Below are 27,960 nucleotides of genomic sequence, written 5' to 3'. Positions count from 1 at the left end.
CATCAGGCCTGCTTGTGTAGTTTGCTCCATCATCCAGAGTATGGTGACACCATGCAGGTCAGCAGGGAAGGGAATTTTTCCCTGCCCACCAACACTTCTTGTTGACAGGGTACAAGCACACCATCTTATTCCCAGCTTTCCTTTCAGGCTTCTAGAAGTAGTATGGTGAAAGATGTGAAGACACATAATAATGCAATTGGTATTGCTGTTTTGAAGGCAGTTCTGGAGACCAACAGCCTTAACCAGTGAAGAACACAAGTGGAGTTGTCAGAATGAAAGGTAGATTTAGACACACGTCCTTATAGAGCTCTTCTACACAGCCACTCACAAAATAAAAGCCACACCATTCTGTTGTTCAACATTGGTTGTATTTAAGAACTACACTTCAGAAGGTACCATGTGTTTGTCACACCCCACCCCCTGCACACAACACACAGCTTCCCAATACCATGGCAAGGGGCATTGAAAGCACAAGGTGAAAAGGGAAGGGGGAGGGAGTCAGTCCATCAGTGCATTGTAAATGAGCTTTCACAAAGTCAAGTGCAGCAAAACCTGTTCAGACACTTTAAAAGTTAGACCTTTGGCAAATAAAAGAAAAAAAAGGATCCTAAAAGTTCTGTAAGTACCATTCTCTCTCCACACGGGATATGAACTCCCACCCTGAGCTTCAAGAGTTGATGGTGTCTAACAAGCAGTACTGAAGACTACCATGTGCTGAATAAATAGCACAGAAATGGGATTTAATTTGACCATCTTTCAACAAAGGGCATGTGCCCAAGATTCCTGGGAAGGCCTTGCTTTTGGCCAGTCAGAAGGTTCTTCCCCAGTTGTCCAAAGGCTGAGCATTGATAAGCATCCAGCTGAGTGACCTTCGTCTGGATGTAACCACAGCTCTGGAGAGCCTGCAACATGGCAGTCAGACTACTCAGTGACACACTTTTCTTGAACAAGGACCCTGTAGCTGCCAATTAAACTTCATTTATTCTGACCAATAAAGCAGCCAGAAAACTTGCCTCAGGACCTCCTGTTTCCTCCTGCTTGAGAAGCCTTTCACTTTTGTGAAAGACAAGCCCAATGCAAGTGGTGCATGCACTATCCCAGCAAAAGATGGGACCTGAGACCAAAGATGGAGCACTTCTCAAGTAGCACGTTACACTTTTATCAGAACCCACATCAGAACAAGCCCAGCACAACAGGGGAAACACTGGAAAGCCTCAACAAAACAAATTCTACACTTTCTGGGATGAGATACATGGGCTATGAAACAGCTTCTCCCACCTCTAGCTTTTGGAACCCATTACAACCACATCACAAGTACAAGATCTTTGCACCACCCCCCAAACCAGGGACAGCAGTGCAGCACACCTCAGGGAATAAAAAGCCAGCTTCCACATGAGCCTAAGGCTTCTGCATGGAAGAGGAGGAGGAGGAGGAAAGCAAAGTTATTTTTCAGAGTGATTACTGAGGACTCAAACAGAGGCTTATCTGGTTCCTGTGCTCTGGTCTTGTCACTTCCCAGTCTGCCATGTCAAGTCCCAGAACACAAAAAGGATCAAGATAAACTTAATCACATTTAAACAAAAAGCCCGGAACTCTTTCACATGACTGTACAAGGAAGAGAACCACACACTGGCATGGATTTAACTGATGGACAGGAGCCACACAAAACCACACAAACGCGCGCACCTGTGCGCAGCCACACACACTTGAGTTCTTGCAGTTTCAGTAAAAAGGGCACTTTCCTGTGCTAGTCTCAGGAGCCAGCACCCTGCTAGGGAGAAGTGAGGCTCTGTACCTATCTGACACTGTGTTGTGACAGTTGAGCTCAGCATCCCTTGGAAATTTAATTTAAAAATGTGGCTTAATCATTCATGACTTGGAGAGTGCCCTGGCAGTTATGCATCTCCCTTCATAATGCTACATCTCCTTTTAACCATACTGCAGCTTCAAAAGAGCAGGAGAGAAGCCTTCACTCCCCAGAAAAAGCTGTCAGGAAGGAGATTTATCTAGACTCATACAAGACAGATGTTATTTGGACAGCATAGGATTTGGTGCTCACACACTAGATAAATTCATTCTGATCTCTACCCTGCACTACATCCAAAGCATAGATGTCTTAGGTTAAAGGAACTGAATCATTTGTCCAGTTGCTCAATGCACACAGGCCATCTCATATGTTCGTTTCCATGAATACAAAAAGGTGCCAGAGTTGAGCAGGGACAGGTCCTCTAACAACAGAGGACTGTGAAACCTAACATTTCCCGCCTTATATCCACTGCTGCCACCAACACACAAACCCAGCCAAGAGGTCCAAACCCCATGAGGCTGAGGAAACAATATTGCTCCTGGTTATCCTCCAAGCTCTTCTTCATATGCCTGAAAATCCTGAAGTAACACATCCAAGTGCCAGAAGCCATGCTCCTTGTTGTGGCAAACAGGGCAGAGGGATGAAAATAAACAAGTTAGTGAGCATGAATCCAGCTTCCAGTAAGTGCAGACTCTTTCTTGGGAGGTTCAGTTAGATGAGAGTGGAGGATGAATAGGGTACTAATGGTTTTGCAGTTCCAGTAGCCCCTTTATTGTAGTGGGGCCAGGACAGGCCAGGAAACCCATCAGTCTGTTAAGTGCTGCGTGCAATACTAGCGCTCAGTATCTTCCATTGCTTGTGAACAAAGCAGCTCCAACATCAGCCAGGGGCACCAGGCATTAGTCATAGCGGCCCTTAATCATCATATTCAGCAAGGGACCCACCTGTTCAAAGCAAAAACAGGTCATTAGCCAGGACAGTTACACACAAATGGCAGCACAGAGCCTGCTCCCTCTGCATCACAGAGCCCAAGATACATCTAATCACTTTCAAAGTATTTTCTAGAAAAACACTGGGGCACACATGAACACATTCTCAAAATACCCTACCAAAACTGCAGAGTTCTCTGTCAACACCTGACTTCAGGTGACACCAAAACATTCCATCAGAGTGGAAACATGCCCAAAACATTTTCACTTCCCACCTAACCTTTGTGATTTCTAAGTAGATACTATTGAAGGGAATCAATAGTCATCATGGGTTGCTCTTTTCAGGGAGAGAAGGAACATTCTCATTCATTGAATCCTCTCTGGTCCCTGGGGTCACTAAGAGGGGGGGGCTACAGGGGTTTTTTTTCAGTCAAGACCACTCCCACATCTCAGGACTTCCTAACCATCAAGGGAAGCTCAGAATACTATGGCATTAAAATAATCTCAGAGGAGAGGCTAAAGACAAGTTTCTGCACAGTGGTAAGGATTTTTCTATCCTTGACCTGCATTTCCACTTTCAGATGATCAGATCTTCAAAGGCATACTCCTAGTACCTCAGTCTTTTTAGACTTAGTACCTCAGGAGATTTTTTTTTTTTTATATACCAGATAGTTAAGACTGCAAAGAATTCAGAGATAAGCAAGAGACATGTTAAAGATGAAGCACATGACTTAATAGAGGAGATTTCTGTTATTTAAGAGACTTGGGTTCAACAGGTGAAACAGTTTCAATTTTTTTTTTTTTTTTGTATATAATGGGTATCATTGCTGCACAGAAGACTAAGGAGTTTTTGGGAACAACACTTTCCTGGAAGTGCCCAAAGTCAAAGTACACTTTTTTCCCACATACAAGAACAACTGCTAAATTGTTTGTAGGGGTCCTTTCCATAACTGTAATTTTAAGAGCTTGCATTTCTGTAAGCAAATGACCTTCTGAAGACTGCAGGAAGAATCAGCAAAGAGCAATCCTGCTTTCCCACCCTCACTCTGGCACCTACAGAGCCAAGCAGCTGTCATCTCAAGTTCTGCATTATGCCTTAATGATTTCAACAGCAGTGACCACATGGTTCTTTCCATACCTCTTGTGGATTTCCTAAGGCTTCTCCTAGCATCTTCTCAATGTTCCTCATTATTGCCACTTTCTGATGAGCCTTTAAGGGATACTCAATTCTCTTTGGGGTTGGGGCACCCTGAAATATCAAAAAGAGCGCATTTGCATGCTTCCTGTATTGGCAGCTTATTCCACTGTACCCCAGTCACTCAGTTCTTCACACACACAACTCTGAAGAGGAAAAAGTAGCTTCCAGAAGCAAAGGACTTGGTGCCACGAAGTTCTCATATGGACAATGTGTGTCGATACATCTCTACCTGAAAAAATCATCTGAGATGGAGCTATCCAAGCTGTGCTTGTACTCACCTTGTACCAGAAGTTCACAGTGATGGTAATCCCCCCATTCAGGAGAGACTCAATGTGGTGCCACCTGCATGGAAATCACATAAAAAAAAAAGAAAAGAAACTATTGCTGTAGCTTATAGTGAAATACCTTGGATGATGAGTTCAGACAGCACTAGACAAGCCTGGCCCTATACCTCCTGCACCAAGACCTCAAAACTTCTGGAAAGCTCTCCTTACTTAAATATAGATCCTTTTCTCACATGTTAGTGAGTACATGTACAATTAAAGTGGTGTCAGGGGGAATTACTATTCCCATCCAACAGGTAGAGGAGTTAGAAGCATACTGGCCCAAGATATCACAGAAAATATCACAGTTGCAGGAGAAGTAAAAACAAAATACTCTTAGGAGCCAACCCAACACTAAGCAGAATACATTTTAAACCTCTTTTTTTTATCACAGTCCAGCTATCCCTCTTACCAGTACATAGGTATGTACAGCACATCCCCAGGACCCACCACCGTCTCATAGCCAACCACATTCCGGAAGTTTGGAAACTTCTCATAGTCAGGATTGTCAAAGTCGACCTGATAGGAGAAAACATGAAGAAACTCAGAAGAATTTCCTGCAATGACAATCCTCATTATTGGCTCTCAGTGTCAAATCATCCTGGTCCTCCTTACATGGCTTTTATGTTTCCATTTGTATCTTAGCTTTATTGTGAGGTCCTGCAGTACCCTCCAAGTACCATGTAGTTAGGAATCCTGAAATTTGTCTGTCAACAAATCTGTGTTTGACCAGTGATCAATGAAGCAGAACAGAGGAGGTAGCAACTGCAGACCCATTGTGTATCAGTAAGAAGGTTTTTATGGCTCTAGCACTTGTGAGTTGGAACCAGACACAAACAGAAAACCACCAATGCATTCCCCAATGCTGTTGAAAACTGAGCAGAGGTTTTGCAAAAGCTCAGCAAGTATTTTGCAGCTTTAACTCCAGTGCAGCTTCCTCCCACCTAGCATCTTTACAAATGCCCATTTTGGTGTGGAGCAGAGAACACATCTGCTACTCTCACCTGGCTCTGTCTGTCACATGGGTGGTGCACAGGATAAGGGTAGAGGCATTCAAACTGATCAGGAGGAAACAGGATACACCTCTTGTAACCCTTAATCTGAGCAAAGAAGTTCTGTTGCTCGTCATAATGAGCTGGTGTCACATTCCCTACACAGAGAGAAAAGAAAGTCAAGACACTCTCAGGTATGAAAGAGATGCAAGTTATATTCCTTGCTGAAGACAGAAAATATACTCCCACATATTCAGAAACTAAACAAGGAAAATGACAACAGGAATGTTACAAACACCCTATCATCAGCCTTTATTGAGGAACTGCTACTCCACTTAATTTCCATTCTAAATCCATACTCAGCAACTTATGCTCTACAGGATTAGAATTTCCAGCTTGTTCCAATGAACAGCAGATGCTGAATGTTGATAGGGAGCTTTTTCATAAAACACTTCGTTTAAATGACAAGTTGTGGAACGGACTGTCAAAGATTATTAGTCTAGAGAAAAGGAGTTCAGTGGTCAGATTTGAAAAAAAGTCCCAGAAGTTTTTCAAGAAAACAAGTAAACAATCTCTTTCAATGGAGCTACCAATAGCACCCGCTCAAGTCTGATTAACAGTGCTTGACTGTTGTCACTGGATCTTAAATTTAATCAAATCTTTAAATACAGTGGGCTGTTTTCTACTCCTCACACTGTACTCCTCACAAAAAACTGTTTTTCAGGCTGTTTGCCAATTCAGATATTACTCTCTTGGCCTGCAAGAACTAAGATAACAGTTAACCTCATAACTTCATTAAATAGAGCAGCTAGAGCAGCATATATGCTGCTCTAAAGACATTCCTTTTTCTAGCACATGCTGGTTCAAGACAATTCCTTGGTTCTTGTGCTAACCTGTTAATAGAATTTTAGTGACTATATGGCCTGTAAGGAAGTGTTGGTCCACTGATTTTATGTTATGTTCTCAGCTAGTAAAACAAGTGGCAAAGACAAACTACTGTAGGTTAAGTATGACTTGGTGTAAAGGGGAAAAAACCATTCAGGTTGTGCAATTGAACAATTATAATTGGATATGCTGGCCACATTGATTATAGGCTCTCCCACTTCACAGAACAGTGTACATTTCTTCCCCAGTTATTGAGATTACTTTCTAAAAGGATGTTCTCCTTGTCAACAGCCGAGTGGTTCCTCTGTCTTCTAAGGCACTTGCCTCTTAGTCAGGCTCCACATGAATTTGGAATTCTATTCTATCCAAATACTTTTAGAATTTACCCATCTTCAAGTTTCCCACTGTCCTATAGGCTTCCAAGAAAAAAAATCAGGTCTTAATCAAAAGAGAACTCCTCCTCACAGTGTACTAGCTCAAATAAGAAAAAAGGTTTCACGAAATAGTCAGATTTCCTTCTGGGCAGACATTGGACATACTCAGAAAAGCCCAGAAGTCTAATACTGTTCAAGTTGCAAACCTTTCTGCAGTTTGAATCTGCAGGCTTTGAGCTTTTTAAATCTACAGTGCCTGAAGCATGCAAACAATAAACAGATCCCAGGATATGATTAGCAGTTACTAGAAACACAGTGCCACCAGCATCACACAGAGCCTTTCCATCAGCACATGACATTCAGGCATTCAGAGTACATCCCTGGCAAAATACAGACTATTCCTTTCCTTGTTTCTCAAGTTAAGGTGTGACAACAGTCTCCTCCCAGCACAAAGCTTTACTCTACCTCCTCTGAAGGAACACACAGATATAGGGGAAAATCCATTTGAAACACCTTCTGGAACTGAAATACAGAACTGCTGATGCAATCTTCTCCCTTTTTCCTTCAGTCTGAGGAAGCTATTTACCTTCCATGCCAATAAGAAGCAAGTTAGAAGTCAGTTGACCCCAGCCACGTTTCCCTTGCTGCTTGTTAATCCAGTTCCAGTTGAAGCCAAGGAAATCCACTACAATCTTCCTTCCAACTGTGTCATTCAATGTTTGCTGTAGATATAGCCTGAATTGTCAAAGAGAGAAAGCAGGAATCAAATATTAAACTTTGTCATGAGCACAGACATACTCTGTCTCTTCAGAAAGATTTCAAAACAGAGAAGTACTTCCTAGAGATTCTGTTCTATCACTACACAGCTTCAACATCCATGGAAGAAAACAGTTTCAAAAAGTCTGCAAACTTTGCTGTAAGGTTTCCCAGTACACAAGAGAACAGATCTTAGTTCAACTTGAACAATTACAAGGGAAAAACACAATTTTAAGGAAGAACAATCCTCTCACAGAGCAGGAGGAAACTCTAAACAGACTGGCCATTATCAAATAAATCCCTAGATGAATGCCACCCCTCTAACTCACCTGCAATATCAGTTATCTCTTCTAGCAGAACTACATGAGGGAAAAAGAGGGCTCAGGAGAGCCTGCACATGTCAGTATCAAGTTACTTAAAGCCATGTTTACATTTAGACATAGAGGATCAGAGGAATCTAACATCTGTACCAACAATCACAGTATTGCAGACTGCTGTCTGCAATGCAGGAAGAAAACCCATTTCCAAGAGCAAGGACTGACTTCTCTCTTGGAAAAAGCATACCTAAAGCTGAGAAAGAAGAGAAAGGCACAGATGACAAGTGGGCAGGATTGCTTCCAATTAAGACACAATTAAACATCTGTAATTCCTTTTAGAGGGCTGTGACTGAAAACACTGAGGGTTAAGCTGCTGACAGTTATATTCCATGTCCAGCTGAAGCTCCTCTCAGTGACCCACAGCTCTGTTTGTGGCACAGGCCATCACCCACAATCCACAGCACGTCCACAACCTGGCCTATATTCCCAAAGAGGGTTAGCTCCAGCTGCCTTGGGATTCTGAATGCCACAGCCTATACCTTTACATCAGACAACATGCTTCTCTACCAATACCACTACCTGCCAAAAAAAAAAGAGTGAAGCTTAATTCTTTCTCTATACAAACCCTTCCTCACACAGAGGAGGAAAAAATAAATAAATTCCCACAGCCAGTGTGAACAGTTTGTTTGGTTTGACTTTTCTAATAAGGTAACAAGGCTGCTGTCAACTAGAAGCCCTGCAGGAAAAGCAGGATTATTAACAAGAAACAAATAAAAATTCCAAAAAGTTCATGACACTTTAATCATCAACACCCACTGAAGAGAAACTCAGCTCCTACTTAGGTCTGAAGAAATAGAGCAACCTCCACACTCCACTTATCACTTACCTCTCAGCACTCCCTTTTTGTTGTATTTCTTTGAGTCTGTCCACAAACTCGGCAAACTTCATTTCTTCCCTACTTGACTTGGGTTTGAAGTTCTTAAAATTGGCCATTTTTTTCTCATCATAGTACAAAAACTTGTGTGTGCTGGCACTATACACTGAGAAGTCCCCATTGCCAACGTTTTCCTGGAGGTAGTCCAGGTCCCATTTCAGAGCAGGATAAACCAGATTTGTATCTGTTAGCACCACTGGCTCCTGGAGAGAAACAGGAAGTTTATTGATTCAAAGACCTCTTGAACTTAAGAACAAACACATTCATTACTGCACCCACAAAACTCCCCTTCAAAATGGGGAATTGGAAAAGGCATTTGAAGTAATCATATATTTGTTCTAGGGAGAAAACCAAGCAAGACATGATAGGAAATTCTAAGAAAGTGGTGGCCTGGGGCTACAGTAAGCTCCTGGTAGCAATGGGACGACAGATTGCACTATCTGCTTAGCCAGTCTCTATCAGCAAGGTTAGACAAACACTAGCTGGCAACACTTCTGGGCCTGCTTGGTCCTGCCACGTAGCCAGGAGACACAGTAGATTCTGGCTGGTCACTTCCAGCCCCAGCTGTGAAGGGGAAAGTGCCAGCAAAAAGATCCCTCTGAATCCAGAAACAGAACTCATCTCTTTTCTCAGAGGACTGCAAATAACCACCATCAAAAAAACCGACCATCTCTTCTACAGCAAAAAAAGAAGCTCTACAAAAGGAAGACAAAGTACATCGCCTGTCTCATACAACAGTAGTAAGCAACCTAACCAAGGCAGCACTGTGTTCCCAAGATGTGCATACACAACTTCTTGCAGACTTTCCTTAAAACACCCAACTACCGAACCTACCAAAAGGAGACTGAGCTGGTACAGAGCCAGTACGAGAGCCACCACTGCAAAGGACCCTTTACATCTGTGGTCGCTGGCACTTAGAAAACAATCAATACGTGCCCAGGGGTTTCTACAACGTTCCCACAACTTCCATCCCGACAACAAAGGGCTTAAAACAAACGTTTCCTGCCAATTTCACAACTCAACTGTAGCACCGAAGAAAAATGTCCACAGAGCAGAGAGGAACGGGACAGCGGCTACAGCAGAGCCCGCGCGGTGCCCGGGGCGGACAGGGCCGGGATGAGGCGGTGCCTGCGCCCGGGACCCCTCACCTCGTTCTCGATGAGCTCCTCGGCGCGGGGGTCGCTGTGGCTGAGCCGCGGGATGGGCCGCGTCTCGAACGAGTAGCGGCGGAACTGGGAGTCGCTCCAGCCGGGCCCTGCCGCCACTGCCGGGCCCTCCCGGCAACCCGCGGCGGCCGCCGAGGAGGAGCAGGAGGAAGAGGAGGAGGAGGAGGAAGAAGAAGAGGAAGAGGAGGAGGAGGAGGACGAGGCCGCCGCCATCGCCGCCTCCACCGGAGAGCCCGTCCCAAGGAAGGCGGAAGCGGAAGCTGCGCACCCATGGCAACGCCGGAAGCGGAGGGCAGAGGCGGAGGGCAGAGGACATGGAGAGGGAGGAGAGCGGGGCGGCGGCGGCAGCGCCCCCGGGCGGGCGGAGGCTGCAGGGGTTCCGCTGCCCCGGGCCTCGGTCCCTTCCGAGGCTCCCGGGCCCCGCCGGGCGCTGGGAGCGCAGCGGGGCCGGACCCGCTGCAGGAAACAGCAGGATCGGCTCTGCAGCCTCCTGGCCGGGCCCCGGCCGCTCCTTCCTCTGAAAGGCGGCGGAGCGGGCGCCAGCGCTGCCCTCGGGCATTTCCATTGCCCACGGAAACAGCAGCGCCCGCTGACTCTGCCCGGGAAATGCGGGAAATGCGCTGCGGAGCTCTGCGCCTGAAAACGAGATTCTTAATTAACACTGGCTACAAAACACAATGTAGCACTGCCTGGTGCAACTAACATCCAGCCTGTGGTGGCGGCTGCATCATTTTAGCAAGATTTCATGAACTGTGTGACTGAAGCTGGAGCCGTTCAATTATCTTCTTGTATGTTTATTAAGTGAGACAAAGTCTACATTTGGCTTTTAATCTGCAAACAGCAAGAATGATGATCGCTATTTCCCAAGAATGCGCGCCACATTAGGCATCAGCTCTGGAGAAGATTTTGGTGTCTAGCATACAGTGGTTTTCATCTTACACTAGCTGGGATTTGTTCTGCCTGCACAGAACTTTGCCTTCATGAGAATAATACAATTTCCCTTTGTCCTGCCAAAATTTATTAATATACTTAGTTTCTGGGAAAATGAATGTTCTCTTACGTTTTAAATCCTTTTCTGCTGTACAGCTTAACAACATTTTTTACAGTGTATTTGCAAATATATATGGGTGCTTAAGAAACTTGAAACACAGTTGTGGAAAACTCAAACATAATTCAGAAAATAAATACCCAGTGGTGAAGAGCTGATGTTAGAAACGGCTGACCACAATCCAAGCCTGAGTCCAAGCCAATGGATAGCACTGCCAGTGCTATCCCCACGCTGCTGTCCCCACAGCTCGCTGGGCTGCAGAGGTGGGACAGGCTCCAAACGCTGCTCCATGGAAAACAGCAGCACCATCTGCCCTGGAACGTTGCACTCTGAGTTAATAACTTTATTAGATAACTGAATAACTTCACTGCATACTCATTTGTAAGGGAGTTGGCTGAATTAAGATACCATCCCTAAAATGACATCAGTAGGCCTTTCTTTGGGATAAGTGAAAAGATCCTGTCCTTTATCTGCAACAAAGCCCCCATCTCAGGCATGCTGTATCTCAGACATAGTTTTATGGTTCATCACTATCTTCATTCAATTATTAGGTTTAAAATTAATGTTGTTATTAGAAGGAATGGCTTTAATGACAAACTGTCTGTGATAGTTTTTGAGCTGCAAACTTTATAATGTAAATCGTTATAGAGACATTACCCATTATGGCTGATGTGAATAACTGAAGGAAAATGAGTTCAACTACCACAGAGTTTACATAATGAAGTAAACTGCAAAATCCTTTAATGCTCATATTGATTTTATTTACAATAATACATTGCTTATATTTGAAGAATCACATTGCTAAATTAACATGCCATTTCTGCTGTCCACCTTCTTCTGGCTCCATGGAGATAAGACGATTACATTTGGGTATTGAATTTAATAATATTGATACTGATACAAAGAAGGCGATTTGCGTAACGCCGCCGGGCACGGCATCGATCCGATGAAGCATCGATCCGCAGGAGGCTCCCCGTGTCTGGAGGGCAGTTCCTGCCATACATTCCCGTTGCCCCGCTTCAGACGGTGACAGACAAAGCGAAATATCGTAACGCTGCCTTTTTCGTCCATTGCCCCCGTGTCAGTACTGCACCCGCGGCCGGTCAATTCCTGCCCCGGCGGGGGCCGGTACCGGCACCGGCCCCGAGCCCCTGAGGGCTGGCCCCGCCCCGAGCCCCTGAGGGCTGGCCCCGCCCCGAGCCCCTGAGGGCTGGCCCCGCCCCGAGCCCCGCCCCGAGCCCCGCCCCGAACCCCTCAGGGCTGGCCCCGCCCCGAGCCCCGCCCCCGCCCCGCCCCCTGCCTCCCGCGGCCGCGCCTGCGCGCTGGGGGTGATGGCGGCGGGCGCTCTCCGCGGTGTCCTCTGGCCCCGGGCGGCCGCCGGGCTCAGGGCGGCCCGGGCCGCCTTGGCGGCGCCTTCGGGGGCGCGGGCGGGTGAGCGGGAAGGCGAAGGCTGGAGCGAGGGGCCGGCGGCGGGGTCGCGGTGTCTGGGGCGACGGGCCGGTGGTTGCGGGGTCGGGGCGGGAGGGCGGCTTGACCTCCCCGGGCCGGCTGCGGCTGCCGGCGGGGCCCGCGCCCACTGTGCCGCGTTCCTGTCCCGCAGCCTCGGAGATGTCCAAGGACATGATGCCTGGGCCGTATCCGCGGACTCCGGAGGAGCGGGCGGCCGCTGCGAAGAAGTACAACATGCGGGTGGAGGACTATCAGCCCTACCCCGACGATGGCATGGGGTGAGCTGGTGGTGCCGTTGTTCCGCAGCCGGGGCCAGTAGCTCCTGGATTTGTGGGGATGTGCTCGTACCTCCTTGTGAATGCCTGCCTTTGCTCTACTGTGAGCTTAGAGCTTTGAAAACACTTCAGTGTTTTAAAATAGGAACGAATGGAATGAGTTAGAGGCTATGTGAATAAAACACGAAAGACTTCATGAGAGAAACTTGGGAGACTTCATATGCTGTTGTACTGCAAGGCTAAGTGGGAGGAACTGAAAGCCATGTCTAGAATAAAGGTTTCAGGAGATGTTTAAATGTTGAGGAATGCTTTGACATGTGCCAAAATAACTAGGTTTCCGTATTTTGGTTAAGCTTGCATTTTCTTTCATGTAGTGGAGCCCAATAAGGCCAGTTTGGGGAATGCTATTTGTTGTGGTGACTGGTGTCAAGGTAATTATTGTTGTGCTAATTGTTTTAATGAATTTCAAAAATCTATAAAAACAAAGTAGTATTTAATTCTATTTCCTTAGGCCTGTCTTATACTATCTCTTACAAATTATATCTAAATTAGTACAGATTTCTTTATGTTTGGTCTTTTGTTTGTTTCTCATAGGTATGGTGACTATCCCATGCTCCCTAATAAGTCTCAATATGAGAGGGACCCCTGGTACCAGTGGGACCAGCCAGACATGAGACACAACTGGGGAGAGCCGGTAGGAGCATCAGTTCCACTTCTCAAGTTGCTCACCAATGCTCCTGTTACTAAATTCTAACCTGCACCTCTTGTTAGAGCTTTCTGGTGAATCCTTCGTGTGATTTCATCACCAGTGCTGGTGTGTGTTGCCTGTGCTAGCAGAGACAGTCAGTTCAAGGCAAAGTTAGGCTTTGGCCATCTGTAAAATACTGTAAAAGTACTTAAGAGCGTTAACATACTACATATGAGAAGGGAGACTTAACAAACGTAACTTTCCCTGCAGGAGTAATTTTATTTGCCTGATAGGACTCAGTATGAGAGTCTGGTTCAGAATTGTTTAGCAAAGAAGCCACCATTTGAATAATGTCCTTTTAGTGCAGCTTCTTGCAGTTTTGTGAATGCTGTAATGTGCTGCCTCCCTTGAGAGAAGCAGCCTGACCACTGTTGGTAAATGTGCAATTGTTTTCCTTTGTTCTTTAGATGCACTGGGATTTTGACATGTACATTCGGAACCGGGCTGATACATCCCCCACTGTCGTTCCCTGGCACACCATGAGCAAACACTTCCTTCTCTTTTTGGGCACAATGCTGATCATGTTTGGTCTTGGAGAAATCTACCCATCCTACAGGCCTGTGGTGAGTGAAACCTGATGATAAAGGGAGAAAAAGAAGCTGTATTTCTGGTTATTGCCAATGCCCATAAGAGTGGTTTTGCTGAAGATGAGTGATGGGTGTGAATGCAAAACTGCTGCTGGCAGTGAATGGGCCAAGGGATGTCCTGTGGCCTCATCTAGCCTGAGTTCTCGTGGCTGGCCTGGCTCAGCTCACAGATGCTGCTTCATAGTGTGCAGTTCCTGTTCACAGGGAACTAATTTGAGCTATGATTCTTGCAGTATCCCATCTTTGGTCTAGGTATTCTCCTTCCCTGTGTGCATCTACTCAAGTGAGATGCTTTAACTCTTCTCTTGCCCTGTGTTTTTAATTATATCTCATGAGCTGTATCATTTGGGAAATGTACTCTTGAAAAATGTGTCTGAATACACAAGCAGCTTTTGCGATATGTTATCCTCATCCTGTGAGATAAAATGTTGATTAAGATTAAAAGCAAGACCGCCTTGATGTTTCTGTTAAAAATAATAATTTATGCAAGGAACCCTATATTTCTGAATTTACTTTCCTCATACTCTAATATTCTAGCTGAAGCACTTAAGAAATAGAAATTTAGGTCATAGATTACAAGCCTTCATTTGGGTAGGGGTGGGATGGGATGAGACATTTTGGTCTTACCTCTTAATCTGCTTGGTGATTTTGCCACTGTTTGTCTCTCTTTGCAGGGACCGAAGCAATATCCCTTCAATGACCTGTATCTGGAGAGAGGAGGAGACCCCAATAAAGAGCCACCAGCAGTGATACACTATGAAATTTGAAAGTTGTTCAAGTGCTACATTTCCGTCAGTTCTGCTGGGGAAGAAATCTTGTCTAGTGTTCACTGGCATATGTTAACACTTGTTCTTCAATGCTCAGCTGCTAACTGCAGTGAAATATATCAATGACACCTACTGTGCTAGTTGTCTTCTGTTGCTTTGAGAAGGCTGAATTATAGCTAATCAAATGGAGTGACCTTTGCCATTTTTCTAAATGCTGTAGCATCTATAGGGCAAAATTATGAGTGCAGACCTAGGACTGCTGGTCATTTATGTGTCCTGTGCACAAACATTCCTCACCTGTGCCTGTTTATGTAGGCAGTACTGTCTGTAACCAAGGCATTTAATGCAGGTGCTGCTGGGAGTTGGAGTGTCACTGTATACTGTAAAATGACAGGCAGAAACAGATTGGCGAGTGCCAGTCCTTGGGAGTTGTGTACTGTGTCTGCCCTTACTGGGAGTTGACTTTCATCTCTTCCAGGTCTAGATGCCCTCTCAAGTGAAGTTTGCATAACCAGTAGGAAGCACTTGTGAGGCACAGAGCCTTGCAGTGTGTAGCTTGAAGCTGACAGCAGAGCTGTGTGGACACCAGCAGTATGGAAAGGCTAATGAGCAAGTTCAGCTCAGGCCAGATCTGCTTTGATACAAGTGCACAGGTGCCCATAAATGTTCCTTTATGGCTTGAGTTCATCCACCTGGCTTGGAGTTACATCTGACCCATGACATCTGCCTGTTTTACTGCAAACCGCTGGTCTTGGACCTCGTATAGCTTCAGCAACAGTTTGCTTGGGAAAGTTATACATACAGTTATATTAAGCTCCTAAATTTCTTCAGCTACACTCTAATGTAAGGTTTTTTTTTCCTCTTGTTGCTGGAGGAGACAGTACCTTTAGTACTAATTTACAGTGAATCTTCTCTCAACTGTGCCGTGCTATGCCTTAACCCCACTGTTTAGTTGCAGGAGTGGGTGATCACAGAAGGCTGAAGGCTTGGGCCACTCTAGGTGTGCTTCCTATAAACTGCTCTGCTCTCAGCACCCTGTCACAACTTGTTAGTTTTGTGCTTTAAGATAAGCAGGTATATAAGGACAGTGATGCATGGTTTTTCCATCTGTACGGATTTTAAACTCCAAATTCTAAAGAAACTGTTAGCTTGGTTTTTGTGTGGCGGTTTTTTATAAGGATATATGTTAAAGGAAATTATAGGATTGAATGCTAGGACATAGTTTTATTTGCACCTGAATATTTACAACTCCTTTGGAGGTGCTGAACAATCAACATTCCTCATAGCTTTTGTCAGCTGTCACCTTCTCATTACAGAAATGCTTGCTTTTAAATTATAATCAGTTATGTTTTATCTCAGAAGGGATTTCAAGTGTTTTTTATGAGCTATGGGACCTTAAAACTGAATTCTGTTTTGCAGGGCAAAACACTCCTTAGGGATACTTGAGTCAAGAATTATCATTCCACAGCACTTCCATGCAGCACTGTATAAAATGTTATGAGATCTGTAAGTCTCAAGTGAAATAAAGGTGATCAGAGCAGTAATAGGAGCTTTGGTGTGTGTGATAGTGTAGCGCTTGCATTGAGGCAGGGCTAGGCCCATCCAGCTCATTGTGCAGCGTTCCAGCACTGTTTGCTGCTGCCCGCTTTGGGGACTTCCAGTCCCAGTTTGTGTTAAACAGTAGCTTCATTATGGTTTTCATCCATGGGGACGGCATAATGGGTTGGGCAGATATGGCTCAGAAATCCTAAAAAATGGAGTTTGTAATGGAGGTAATTTTTTTCTTAAAGCAGGACAGATGTACGGGAAGAAGGCCTGGGTCCTTCTGCATAGTTTCCTGGCAATTAAAATACTTTTAGAAAAACACATTACTTTCCTTTCTGCACACCCTCAAGATGCGTTACATGTATAGCTAAGGCTGAGGGGGTATGGCAGCCGCAGCAGAGCCCGGCTCCAGCAGTGTGTCCTTGGCCTCCGGCTGCACCATCCGGTACCGACGGACGGAGCCGATTCAGGTACCCTACCGAGGGGGAAGGAGCCCGGGGTGTCGGGCCCGGCCGCTGCTGCTGCGGGGCGCCGGGCCGGGCCGTGTTCCGGGGCCGGCCCCGCGCAGGCGCGGCGGGGCGGGGCGGGCGGCGCTCTGGGCTCCCCGCGGCCACCGTCGGAGCGCCGGGCTGCGGGAGCGAGCGGCGCGGGAGGCACGGCAGCCAGCCGGTAAGGGCAGCCAGCCGGTAAGGGCCGCCCGCCCCCCGACCCGGCCCGGCCCGGCCAGGCCGCGCCCCTCGGACACCGAGCTGGGGCTGGCCCTGCCCCGCCGCGCCCCTGTCCCCCCAGCCCAGGGCTGCTGTGCTGCCCTCCCGTCTCTGTCGAGACTCCGGTCCCGGGGCCCCGTCCTTGCCCCGGGAGCCTCGGCTCTTCTCTCCCGTTTCTCCTCCGCCGGCCGGCTGGCGGCGGGCGGGGAGCGGCCGGGGATCTCAGCTGTGTGACCTGGGCCGCGGAGAGGCCTCTGGCGTAGCCCGAAGCCTGTGTGTGACACCCGGTGTCCGAGGTCAATGCTTTCCTCCTAGAGCCCTGCTCTTTTTACCATCCCACGGGGTAATGCTGTTGTGCAGACCAGCACACCTGGGACGTGTGTGCCGCGTCGTGCAATGGGCAACAGCTTCTGAAAGTGCGCAGAGCACATGAAGTTTCTTTATATACCATTGGAGCTGTCATGGAGGAATGTGCTGAGCCCTGCCCTGCAACAACCCCACCTTGCACACACCAGTGATTAGCTGAGATTAGCTGAGTGTGTCTCTGCCTTCTGTAATCGGGGTTTATAATGAGCACGTACGAGAACAGGCTGGCTGTGGGGAGCTGGGGAGCTGCAGAAGGAGCCTGTCATGTCAGGACAGTGCTAAGGGAAGGGGCAGTACAGAGATTTTAAATCAATGCTGGGATGTGGAAACTCTAGGGACAGTTTGTGTCTTAACCATTGTGTCATGGCTGGGGGATGTTTTTCAGGTCTTAGGGTGTCTACTTGTCACCCGGGTGACCTGGGACAAATCTTGTTCTGCCCAAGTTTCACTTTTTTAGCTAAGTGTGGGGAGATCAGCCTATCAGGTCCTTTGTGTGCAGTGCTGGAAGTCCAATATCAGTAGGAACAGAGGGGAATGGTTGGGTGTCCAGTGGCAGGAGGAGGACTGGGAAAGTCAGTGGGAGGGGATTTCTGATTGACAGTATTTGGGTGGTGCAGGAGAGAGAACGCCTCACTAGGGTGCTATCAGGGATAATTATTATGATAGCTTTGAGGGTCAATTAGTACATACAATAACAACCTTGGTCTTATTATAGTGTACTGTAAAGCCATAAGTATTTCAGGTTAGCAAAGGTGAGAAATTTTTGCCTCTGACAGCACTGTTTCCATGGTCTAAAGTAATTTGGGAATTTTCACTGTTTAGCTGCATGCTCTCTATTTCTCAGTGGTGAGGTGTGCTCTGACCTGTCAGGTTTTGCTTTGTTACCCTTTAAGGTCTGTGCAAGAAGCCATGTCTGAGGAAAGCTGTGAGGAATTGCTGCTTCTGTCCACTCCCTTTGGGGCTGAGATTCATTAATATATTAGATCTGTATTTGGATGGATGTCTGTAGAGGAAGGGTGAGGAATTGTCATGATTAATTAATTAGAAGTCCTGAGAAAAGCATGAGCTTTCTTGGAAGTCTTAGATGTTATTTTGAGAGATGACAGCAGGTGGCAACCTCTCCCTAAAAGTTCTACTGTGGAAGAGTTCAATACTTGCAAATTTTTCTCGGGCAGCCAGAAGAGTTGGCTAAAGAAGAGTTTTTTCCTTCTTTAAGAATCATGAGTCCTCTCCTGGGTACAGATATGCATAGTGTATAGAAGGATCACTTAATCAGGTTTTTCTTTCCCCTTTGAAACTCAGAGCTCACTGACTTAAGGAGGGGGTGCTGCTGTATCTCTGCAGATCCTCAGCTGCAGTGGAGCTGAACTGCTCAGACGTTCCTAAGAGACAGTGTGATACTGTGATCTTTTAGCTTCTTATGCATCCTCTGGGGGCCTTCTCAAGTCTGTTGGAACCTCTGCTGGTTTGCCTTTAGGGCCAGGGACACAGTGAACCTCTTCAGTACCTATGATCCAGCACTTCTGCAGTTGTTCTGTTGACATTGAGCCACTCTAAAGGGAGTGTTGTTTGCTTTCCTGCGTTTGGGTGGGTTACCATGACCAAGACACTTTATCTTCACATTCTGTCCTGACTTAAGTTTGTGAAAAGAGAACACTAATGATGCAGTAATTGACTTTATTATGTAAAACGCTCTATTGACAAGAAAAGCCAAACAATTGATCAATACTGTTCTGGACAATTTTTGCAGCTTATCTTTATTTGCACATTAAATGTAAATTATTTCAGCCGTGCAGTTGGTCCAGCACAGAGGTAATTACCCAACTAAGTTTGTGATAGTTATATTCTTCACTGATTCCTTACCAGTTAATTTCCTATAGGGAGGAGGTCTCTCCAACATTGTCTGGTAATGGTCACAGGGAAGTTGCCTTCTCAAAAGCCAAGAAGCAGTGAGGCCTGAGTGTACAGCCAGCTGCTACAACTGATAGATTGTAACTGGAGGAGGAAGAGGCAAGAAAGGGACTTGTAAGGAGCACACCAGCTGTCCTGTCCCCCCATAGTGGTGGTGTCAGCTAGAGCACTGTGCAATTGACTGTTTCTAGAAGATTCAGATTCAGATTCTAAGTACTGCGGGTATTTTCACTGGCCTGTGCCAGTGAAGGGAGAAGACCTGGGCAGGGTTTCTGCAGTATTGTGGGAGGCATGAGTAGGTACTGGAACATCTTGAGAGATGCACCACAGAGAGAGTGTGGTACAAGTACCCCACAAAGTGTGTACTGGAAGATTGGAAAGTAAGCTTTAGAGATTTGTTATGGTAATGAGAAGATGACCTTTCCACCTCTATTCATAGGCAGCATGAAGAAATAGTTGCACTTTTTAAAATTGTACAAGAGTTCTGTTCAGATTCTCTTGGGCCTCAACTAAGTTGGTATAAGCTTAATGTGCAAATAGCAGTTGGCAGTGTGAGCTTTGGGAGATACTGCTGCAGACTAATGCTAAAAAGCATTAAATAGATTCTAGTCAATCAGCATATCCTAATAGTGCATGGGAGAGACAGAGAGAGAGGGAGAGGATGTCCTTAACTTCTGACTCCTGAGCCAGAAGAAACCCTAAAAAGAGGTGTAGAATTATTAGCTGGGAAGTAATGCTGACCAAACTTCCCCCTTGTGTGGGCCTCGAGAGACCACAGTTTCTCATAAGCCCTGCATCTGAACAGAGGGCCATGTGATGCAGGTTGTGGTTTACACAAACAGTGTCAAGTAACCAGGAGAGGTTAATCACAGCAAACTGACAAGATGCAGAGGGTTTTGCTGTGCTGCCTGCTGACAGTTTTACTTTATTCAGCATGATATCATCTAAGCATACACTTCTGTTTAGCTGAAGTTAAAAGACTGCAGTGCAGCCGAGCTTGAAAAGTTTAGGCAGTGCTCATGAGAGTGACCCCACTAGCCTGTGAATGTGCACACATCATTTGTGATGCTTAGAAGGCCTGTTTGTGTCAGGAATGGAGTGCAGGGTGCTTTCTCCTTAGTAAGAATGGGATCCTACTCAGAACAATAATTATTTGTATTGTATTCAGTTGTCTTTATATTCAGTTTTGCAGCCTCCTACCTGCCTGCTGTTGATGTTTGATTTTCAATTAACCTGCTACATTGTTGCCCAACTAATCTCTCTCCAGAGACATGGGGAGATTTGGTTCCCGTTTTACAGGTGTCGCTCAATCTATCCTGAGTAAATAAAGAGTTGCTGTCAGTGCTGAGATTGAAACCCAGTAGTTACTTGTGGATTACTTCTTCTCACCTTCTGCCATTTGCTAGCTCAAAGAGAAAGTCAAATGATATTTTTTCCTTTTGCTTTTCGGAGGAGCAAGAACAAAGTACATTAACTGAATTGGCACACGATAGCATTGCACTTTGTTTTCTGTTGCCACGTCACTTTTCTGCTTGGAATTTAGCCTGCCCTGAGATTCCTTCTGCTCCCTTTTTGCTTATGTATATACTGACATTAGCTTGTTTGGAGAGAGCAACTAGTGCTAGATCAAAATACATTTGTTTAAATTAATTTCTGCAGCTGATTTAAACCAGCCTGCAGCAAAGACTTGAGTATGTTAATTTAGACCCCCTTCTTTTTTTCTGAAACTCTCCTGTAATTAGGACATATCAAAAAGAGACTTACATATGAAAGAAAATCTGGGGTCAGACAGTGGGATTTTGAGGGGGGTTGGGGCAGGTTTAATGAATTCTCAGATATCCTGGTTTATTCCAGTATTCACTGCCTCAGGAAGTAGCAATTAACTTCACTCTTTTGAGAGCAGGGTGTTCTCATCATGTTTCTGATGTGAATATTTTCACATCAACTGTGTCTCTCTGATCTAAACTCTGTGTGAAATTTCTTTCAGAGTTTGGAAAATGAAGCTAAAAGAAATTGAGCGAACAGCTGTGCAGGCATGGAGTCCGGCAAACAACCACCCTATTTACCTAGCAACAGGTAAAGTTCTTCACAATTTGTGAATATTAGAGTATGAATCACAGAAAAAAAAATATGTAGAGTTGTATGGGTTTTAGCTTTCAACAGTTTCCACCTTAATAGTCCCTGGAAAACTTACAACCAATATACCAAAAACATTACAGCTTTTATGTGTAGAGTAACTGGTAAAGAATTACTTCTGTGACCAACTGTGACATTTTAAATGTGAGTGGTTTTTCAAAGGTTGAATACATTATTTTTTTTTTATTTTTAATTAAGACTCCAACACTGCTTGATGTTCTGCATTACACATGTCCTGTGCCTGTGGGGAAAAAAGTTAATTCAAGTAATGTTTGTTTAAGGTCACTTGTACTTCTCTGTCTTCAGTCATAATCATGTAGCTTGACAATCAAATACTGTAAACCTCTTATCTGTAAAGTTGCCTGTTTTGGTTAACATTCCATTTTTGGTACTTTTGCAAAACCTTAAATTTCATTTTCTTGATTTTATTAATTAATCACTATTCTTATAGTAATTTTATTTCCTGAAACAGAAAGTGAGCCTATTCACTGAGTTGGCAGCAGGCAAGTTTGTCTGTGGAGCTGACAGCTCTGGTGGTTTTGTTGGGTTTGCATGGTAAGGCTTTGGTAGCTGGGGTGGCTCCTGTAAGAAGCTGCCAGGAGCTCCTTCTGTGCCTGCTGGCACTGGTGCCAGCCCCCTTCCAGATGGACCCACTGCTGTCCCAGGGTGAGCCTGGCAGTGGGAGTGCCTCTGGGGTAACATTGTTAACTAGAGGGAGAAAAAATGCCCTGTGGAACTGAAGCACAAGAGAGGAGTGAGAATATGGGAGAGAAACAAGGCTGCAGTCACTGAGGTCCGTGCAGAAAGATGGGCTGGAGGTGTGTCAGGTGCCAGAGCAGAGATTCCCCTGCAGCCCCTGGTGAAGACCTTAGTGGGGCAGGCTCTCACCTCCACAGCCCATGGAGGTCTGTGGTGGAACAGACACCCAGCTACAATCCACCATGCTGGAGCAGGTGGGTGCCAAATGATGCTGTGGCCCTGTGGAAAGCCCATGCTGGAGCAGGGTCTTGGTAGGGCCTGTGGCCCCATGGAGAGAGGAGTCCATACTGGAACAGGTTTGCTGGCAGGACTCATGACCCTATGGGGGACTGAGGTTGGAACAATCTGTTCTGAAAGACCACCCCATGGAGGGGACCCACAGTGGATCAGTTTGTGAAGAGCTGCAGCCTCTGGGAAGGATTTGCATTGGGGAAGTTTGCAGACAACAAGGCCAGGGTTTTGATTGAACCAAAGGTCTTGGCTTCAGTTTGCTTTAGATCAGAAGCTGTGTGGTTTCATAAATTGCACTGCTTTTTAATAGTCCTTTGGGCACTTTCCATGCTGTAAGCATCCCTGTGGTAACTGGGGGACAGTTTGCCTGGCAGTGTCCCACTAGGCAATGTTAAATCAACCTGCAGCTTTTTTTCCATAAGAATAAGGAGAAAGAAGGAACCCACCAGTTTGTGACTGCTGGTGTCTGTGGGTTGTTGAGGCATGTTTAGTAGGTTACATTTGAAGAACTTAGTCTGTAGAGTGGCTTTACAAGGTCTGATTTAGACATGTCGTGATTGAGGAACATTATGCAGAAGTACTTGGGATCATAACTGTATCTGGATTTCATTATGTCAGTCCTTTGTAATTTAAAGAACTTAATATCAAAAGCCATAGTTACTTGGAGGAGAGTGTGTGAGTTGCACCTATCCAAGAAAGAAAGTTATCTGTGTAACAGTAACTTTGGTGATCAAGTTCCTGAAGAACTTTTAATTTCTTTCAAAGTTTGTCATAATTGTTGATTCTTTTTTCTGAGATGTTCAGACATGTCCTCTTTTGAACTGTTACAACAGCAAGGTTGTGTTGACTATGAAGGATAGGTTTTCAGTGCCTTACTCTTTTTGTATCTTGTGCTTTTGATAAAAATCTCCACTTACATTGCTGTTGTATTTCTTGTACTAGGAACATCTGCCCAACAACTGGATGCGTCCTTCAGCACAAATGCCACCTTGGAAATATTTGAAGCTGACTTCAGGGATCCCTCCCTGGATATGAAGCAGAAAGGAGCACTTCCTGCCTCAAACAGGTACTAGAGGCTCATACTGGTGTATCAATCAATGAAAATGAAAAGGGTTTTCTGGTGTGAGAAAGGAGAGCAGGAGAATGTTTACAGCATATAAAGTAATCTTTTGAATCAATTGACCTGTCTTCAAAAATGGAACATTTTTTTTGATAGAGATCATATTGGGTATAAAAGTAAAGCAGGTGGACTATTAGAGAAATCTGAAATTACTTGTATGGTAGTCAGTCAGTAGAGACATTAGGTAAAGTGTGAATTTGCTGGGGCTAACAATTTGCCCTGAAGACGATATAGAGAGAGTGAAGCTCTTTAAAGCAAGATGATTTCTTAGGCGTATCAGTGTAGGTGATGTCTGCCCCAAGTGTAAAACACAGCCTGGATTTCTAACTAGCAGATTTTAAGGGGTGTAAGCATATTTTTCAGATAACAGCTCTGGAAATGAAGGCACATAGATCTCTTAACTAATTTTCAGTAAAGTGTAGGCTAGAGGATTGCACCCACCAAATCTCATGTGAGGTCCTAAAAATTTTAAATAAACAACAAAACAGCTGAAAATGTAGAGACAAGCTCTTTCTTTTTAAATTCCCTTGAATAATCTTTGGAAGGAAGCTTATTTCTTTTGTTGCATGCAAGAGCCACAGTCCTCTAAAAAGGGAGATGATTGTTTCAAGCGCAGACTGATGGATATATTTGATAGGTTGAAACAGGGTTGTGAGTTTTGGTAATGAAGAGGGTGTCTTGATTTCCACCAAACATCATGGCCTATGCCAGCTTTATTTTCTTCTTTTGTTAGGTTTCATAAGCTGATCTGGGGGAACTTTGGCAATGGTTCTGCAGAGTCCTCTGGAGTGCTCATTGGCGGGGGGGATAACGGAGTGCTGACCATGTACAGCGTGCAGCGCGTCCTGGCCTCCAAGGGCGACCCCATCATTGCGCAGGCAGAGAAGCACTCAGGGCCGGTTCGAGCCCTTGACTTCAACCCTTTCCAGGTGTGTAACACAAAGATAACAAAGGAAAGTTAATCTCCATGTTAGAAAATATGTTCCTTTGTGTATAGATTCATAAAGTGAAGGGACAAGTTTTAACTTAAGAGTCACAGTAGTTGTCATACAAGGCTGGTTTGATACTCAGATTTGGGTTCTTTTCACAGCTTTGCCGATGAATTCTCCTGTGACCTTGTTCAAATCACACACCTCTCTATCAAAACATGTCTTGTAATATTGTTACATGTCAAACCATTATCCTTTCAAAATTAAAACTTCTATTTTGTTATTTGTTCAGTTGGTGTTTAATTCAGTGGGGCTCTGATCACATTTGAAAGGACTGCAACAAATGAGGAGTAAACAGAACATGTTTCTTGTGGTAGCACAAAGGCAAATGGAAAGTTGTCTGCAGTCGGTTGTGAGAAACTTGCATATTCTCAGAAGAAATGTCCTTGATGCCAGGCAAAGGCTCAGCTGGCCAGAGATGGTGGCTTCAAGGCCTGTGGCAGAATTGCATCGTGATTAAGAGCAGCCATCTGCACACAACAGACAAATTTTAAAAGTGTCTGTACTATGCCCATTGGATGGCACAGAGGCCAGAAGTGTGCTTGGTTTATAATCCAGTTGGTATCTTTGTGCATGCCAGTGGCTGTGAAATACAGCTCTCATCTCACTATGGAAGATTTTGGGGGTTTTGCTTCCATTTATTTTTAAGAAATCTGTGAGCAGGAATCTCAACTGAGCATTTCTTTTTTTTTTTTTTTTTTTTCTACAGAATAATCTCTTGGCTTCTGGAGCCAATGATTCTGAAATTTTCATCTGGGACTTGAATAATTTCAGTGTGCCTATGACTCCGGGGACTAAATCACACGTAAATGAGTTTTCCTCTGGGCAATACTTGTGCAGTTTTGTATCTCAGTAGGCAAGACAAAAAGATGTGTGTGGAGGCATCCTAGCCTAGTCAGTCAGTCTGTGAAAGGGGAATGACTTTGAAGTCTGTCAGGAGAGAGATGAATCAGAAGAGACTGATTGATTTCATTCTTGGGGGTGGAAGAAGTGTTGTAAAGGGAGGGGAGGTAGACTGGCAAGCTCTGGAAGGATGCACTTTGCATGGATGGGTAAGCTCTTTGTGGATTTGAATCAAGTAACTGACCAGTTTATCTTGTGATCCAGCTGGGGCATGTGTGATGGATTAAGAAGGTTTATTGGACCTTCTCTGAGGAATGAATTTATTTCAGGCTTCAGCTGAGGCTTTTCATATCTCATGAAAGTCATATCCCTAGCAGAGCCAGTGAGCCATTAAATGCATCTTGGCTATTGCTCCCAGATAATATTTCCCGAGTTTGAAGAGGAAGAAGTTTCTGATCTTCTGATGCTTATTACATTATTCAGGGCAATCAACTCCTGAAAGTAGAAAAATCATAGTCAACTTCAGTAAAAGCAGTCCAGGTTTTTCCTCCAGTAAGTCTCCTGTTTGTTTTCTTGCTTATCTCCTGCATTGCAGTAGCTACAATAACAGCAATTAGTCATGAATACTTCATTGTTTTCCATCTCACCGCACTCCTGAAATGTTGCACAAGGTCATCTTTCCATTTAAGTCCATTGGAGAAGTTGGGGTAGAAATATATATGTGTGCTTTGCTGCAGTTCTCTCTGGAGTGATTTATAACACATTTGGCCAATGTAGAATCCAGTGCCTGTTCATCAAATACAGAGGTACTTTTCCAGATGACATTCCCCTATAGAATTTTAGTGTCCACTGTACTCTGAGTAAAGGACTTTCCCTAGTCTTTCTGGCTAGTGCTACTGGTATTTCCAGTTAATTGATCAGCAGTTGAAGAGAGGAATCTATGTATGATCAAGTCCCTAATCCTTCAGTTAAACTATTGACAGACTCCTGTGAGTGTTCCCTCAGCTTGGGAATAATGGATGTGTGGCCTTTCCTCTCTTGGCAGCCGCATGAAGACATCACTGTGGTGTCCTGGAATCGGCAGGTGCAGCATATCCTGTCCTCCGCTCACCCCAGCGGCAAGGCTGTGGTCTGGGACCTCAGGAAGAATGAGCCCATCATCAAAGTCAGTGACCACAGCAACAGAGTGAGTGGAGAAAAGGCTGCATTTCTAACTAACTTACAACGTGCCACATGGGACTACAAAGCAGTGGCACAGACTCTTGGTACCAGTGGTTTTCTTCTAGGAGCTGTTGGAACTAGTTCTCTTGGAAATGTAGCATCAAAGCACCTCTTTTTCTTCTTTCCTGAGTAAATGGGGAAACAAGGCCTCTACTGTTCTTAAAATTCATGCACTCTTGCATTCAGTTTCTGTGTTCACACCTCATTTATGAGAAGCCTTAGCTTTCTTCCTAGGTCAGCTTTGGGCTTTGACTTCTGTGTGGTTAGTGGGGTTGTTTTTGCTGTGAAGAGATGGTAGAAATGCTTGCTGCCTGGAGCAAGACATTACTAGACTTGGTTTTTGTCAAGCATTCTAGGCGAGTTCAGTACAGAATGGCGTGGCTTTGGCCCATTTGTGCTGTTGCCAGCTTGCATTGCTGAATTTTCAGCCTGTGCTATTTTTGTCCCTAGATGCATTGCTCAGGAATGGCCTGGCATCCAGAAGTTGCAACCCAGCTAGTCCTTTCCTCTGAGGACGACCGTTTGCCAGTGATCCAAATATGGGACTTACGCTTTGCTACCTCTCCTCTTAGCCAGCTGGAAGGGCACACCAGGTGAGGACTTGCATGGTGTGTTGCATCTTTTCAAGGCAGACAACTGGAGACTGGACTTAGGGGAACTATGATTTTCTCCTGGGCCTGCTTTCTTTCCCAGATGAATCTGGTTGAAGGTAGAGATAAGAATTTGCATTTCTGAGCCAAGGTGCTGGTGCATGGTGCTTTCTTAGTTACTGGATGGCAGAACAAACTGTATAGGAAATATGACTGATTTCTTTCTGATCTATTTTAGGGGAGTTCTCTCTGTTTCTTGGTGCCAGGCTGACCCTGAACTGCTGTTGAGTAGTGCCAAAGACAACCGAATCTTGTGCTGGAACCCAAGTATGGGGGAGGTATGTAACCACAGCTATCAGTACACAGGGTCTGCTTTATACTGTGTGCTTTGCTCTGTGTGTGTCCTTCCCTTTATCCTTGTGGAGTGCCAATGTAATTCCCTCAAGCATGTCTTATGCACTCTTTCTGAAGTGAATGAGTGTGGTCCGTATCCAGATTGAAATAGATACATCTTTGTCCAGAGATCAGAGAGGGAAGAAAACTTTAAGTTAAAATTTAGTTTCAACTATTTATGATTACTCTTGCTATGCTAACACTTTAGTGTTCTCTCTTTCCATGTGTTTCTTTTTCCTTCTCCTAGAGTAGTAAGTTTATTTGGGAGGAAATTTGAAGGAGACCAAGGAGGATATGTTAGAGAGGGTCACTGAGAAGGGAACAGTGTAGTTAAACAATGCAAGTAAACTTTATTTATAGCAAAATAGTTTCACATGTATGTGCTTATCTAGTCATGTATCTCAGAATTACCATACTTGGTATATTTAAGTATCACCTAAATTAAAGTGGGGCTGTTTAAAAATTTTTATGCACACTCATTCATTCAATGAGGAGATCCTGGATATAACTGAACTTTGAACATTGATCTTGATGATAGCATGGGGAAAGTGCTCTAACAACACTGAGCAAAGTCCAGATGGGAGCCCCAGGCTA

At 45.0% G+C, this 27,960-nt stretch overlaps 3 protein-coding genes across 9 annotated transcripts in view; 2 read left to right on the top strand and 1 right to left on the bottom strand.

Annotated features, from left to right (window-relative positions):
- Positions 1 to 346: 346 nt before the first annotated feature.
- Positions 347 to 11,684, bottom strand: HIF1AN (hypoxia inducible factor 1 subunit alpha inhibitor). Its single transcript, XM_063162900.1, has 9 exons — positions 11,647 to 11,684; positions 9,664 to 10,276; positions 8,468 to 8,718; positions 7,095 to 7,243; positions 5,262 to 5,407; positions 4,670 to 4,776; positions 4,213 to 4,276; positions 3,875 to 3,985; positions 347 to 2,751 (listed from the first exon to the last, which is right to left on the bottom strand). Exons 1-9 carry the CDS (start codon positions 11,682 to 11,684, stop codon positions 2,707 to 2,709), a joined length of 1,524 nt encoding a protein of 507 aa, XP_063018970.1. The 3' UTR covers positions 347 to 2,706.
- A 411-nt stretch (positions 11,685 to 12,095) lies between these two features.
- Positions 12,096 to 14,688, top strand: NDUFB8 (NADH:ubiquinone oxidoreductase subunit B8). Its single transcript, XM_063163639.1, has 5 exons — positions 12,096 to 12,160; positions 12,330 to 12,456; positions 13,048 to 13,147; positions 13,609 to 13,764; positions 14,463 to 14,688. The coding sequence occupies exons 2-5, from the start codon at positions 12,338 to 12,340 to the stop codon at positions 14,553 to 14,555; spliced, it is 468 nt and encodes a 155-aa protein (XP_063019709.1). The 5' UTR covers positions 12,096 to 12,160; positions 12,330 to 12,337; the 3' UTR covers positions 14,556 to 14,688.
- A 1,861-nt stretch (positions 14,689 to 16,549) lies between these two features.
- SEC31B (SEC31 homolog B, COPII coat complex component) overlaps positions 16,550 to 27,960 on the top strand; it is a 35,107-nt gene continuing 23,696 nt past the window's right edge. For 5 of the 7 annotated variants that reach the window (XM_063163638.1, XM_063163637.1, XM_063163636.1 and 2 more), the window contains exons 1-8: positions 16,695 to 16,769; positions 21,072 to 21,160; positions 23,153 to 23,276; positions 24,064 to 24,259; positions 25,029 to 25,124; positions 26,208 to 26,348; positions 26,834 to 26,976; positions 27,212 to 27,311. In XM_063163638.1, coding sequence (XP_063019708.1) covers positions 21,082 to 21,160; positions 23,153 to 23,276; positions 24,064 to 24,259; positions 25,029 to 25,124; positions 26,208 to 26,348; positions 26,834 to 26,976; positions 27,212 to 27,311 — 879 coding nt within the window. In that variant the 5' untranslated portion in view covers positions 16,695 to 16,769; positions 21,072 to 21,081. The other 2 variants (XM_063163631.1, XM_063163633.1) reach the window with 2 other exon arrangements.

Source organism: Melospiza melodia, chromosome 9 (assembly GCF_035770615.1).
Source record: "Melospiza melodia melodia isolate bMelMel2 chromosome 9, bMelMel2.pri, whole genome shotgun sequence".
Lineage (NCBI taxonomy): Eukaryota > Metazoa > Chordata > Aves > Passeriformes > Passerellidae > Melospiza > Melospiza melodia.
This window is presented reverse-complemented; position numbering and strand designations above follow the sequence as displayed.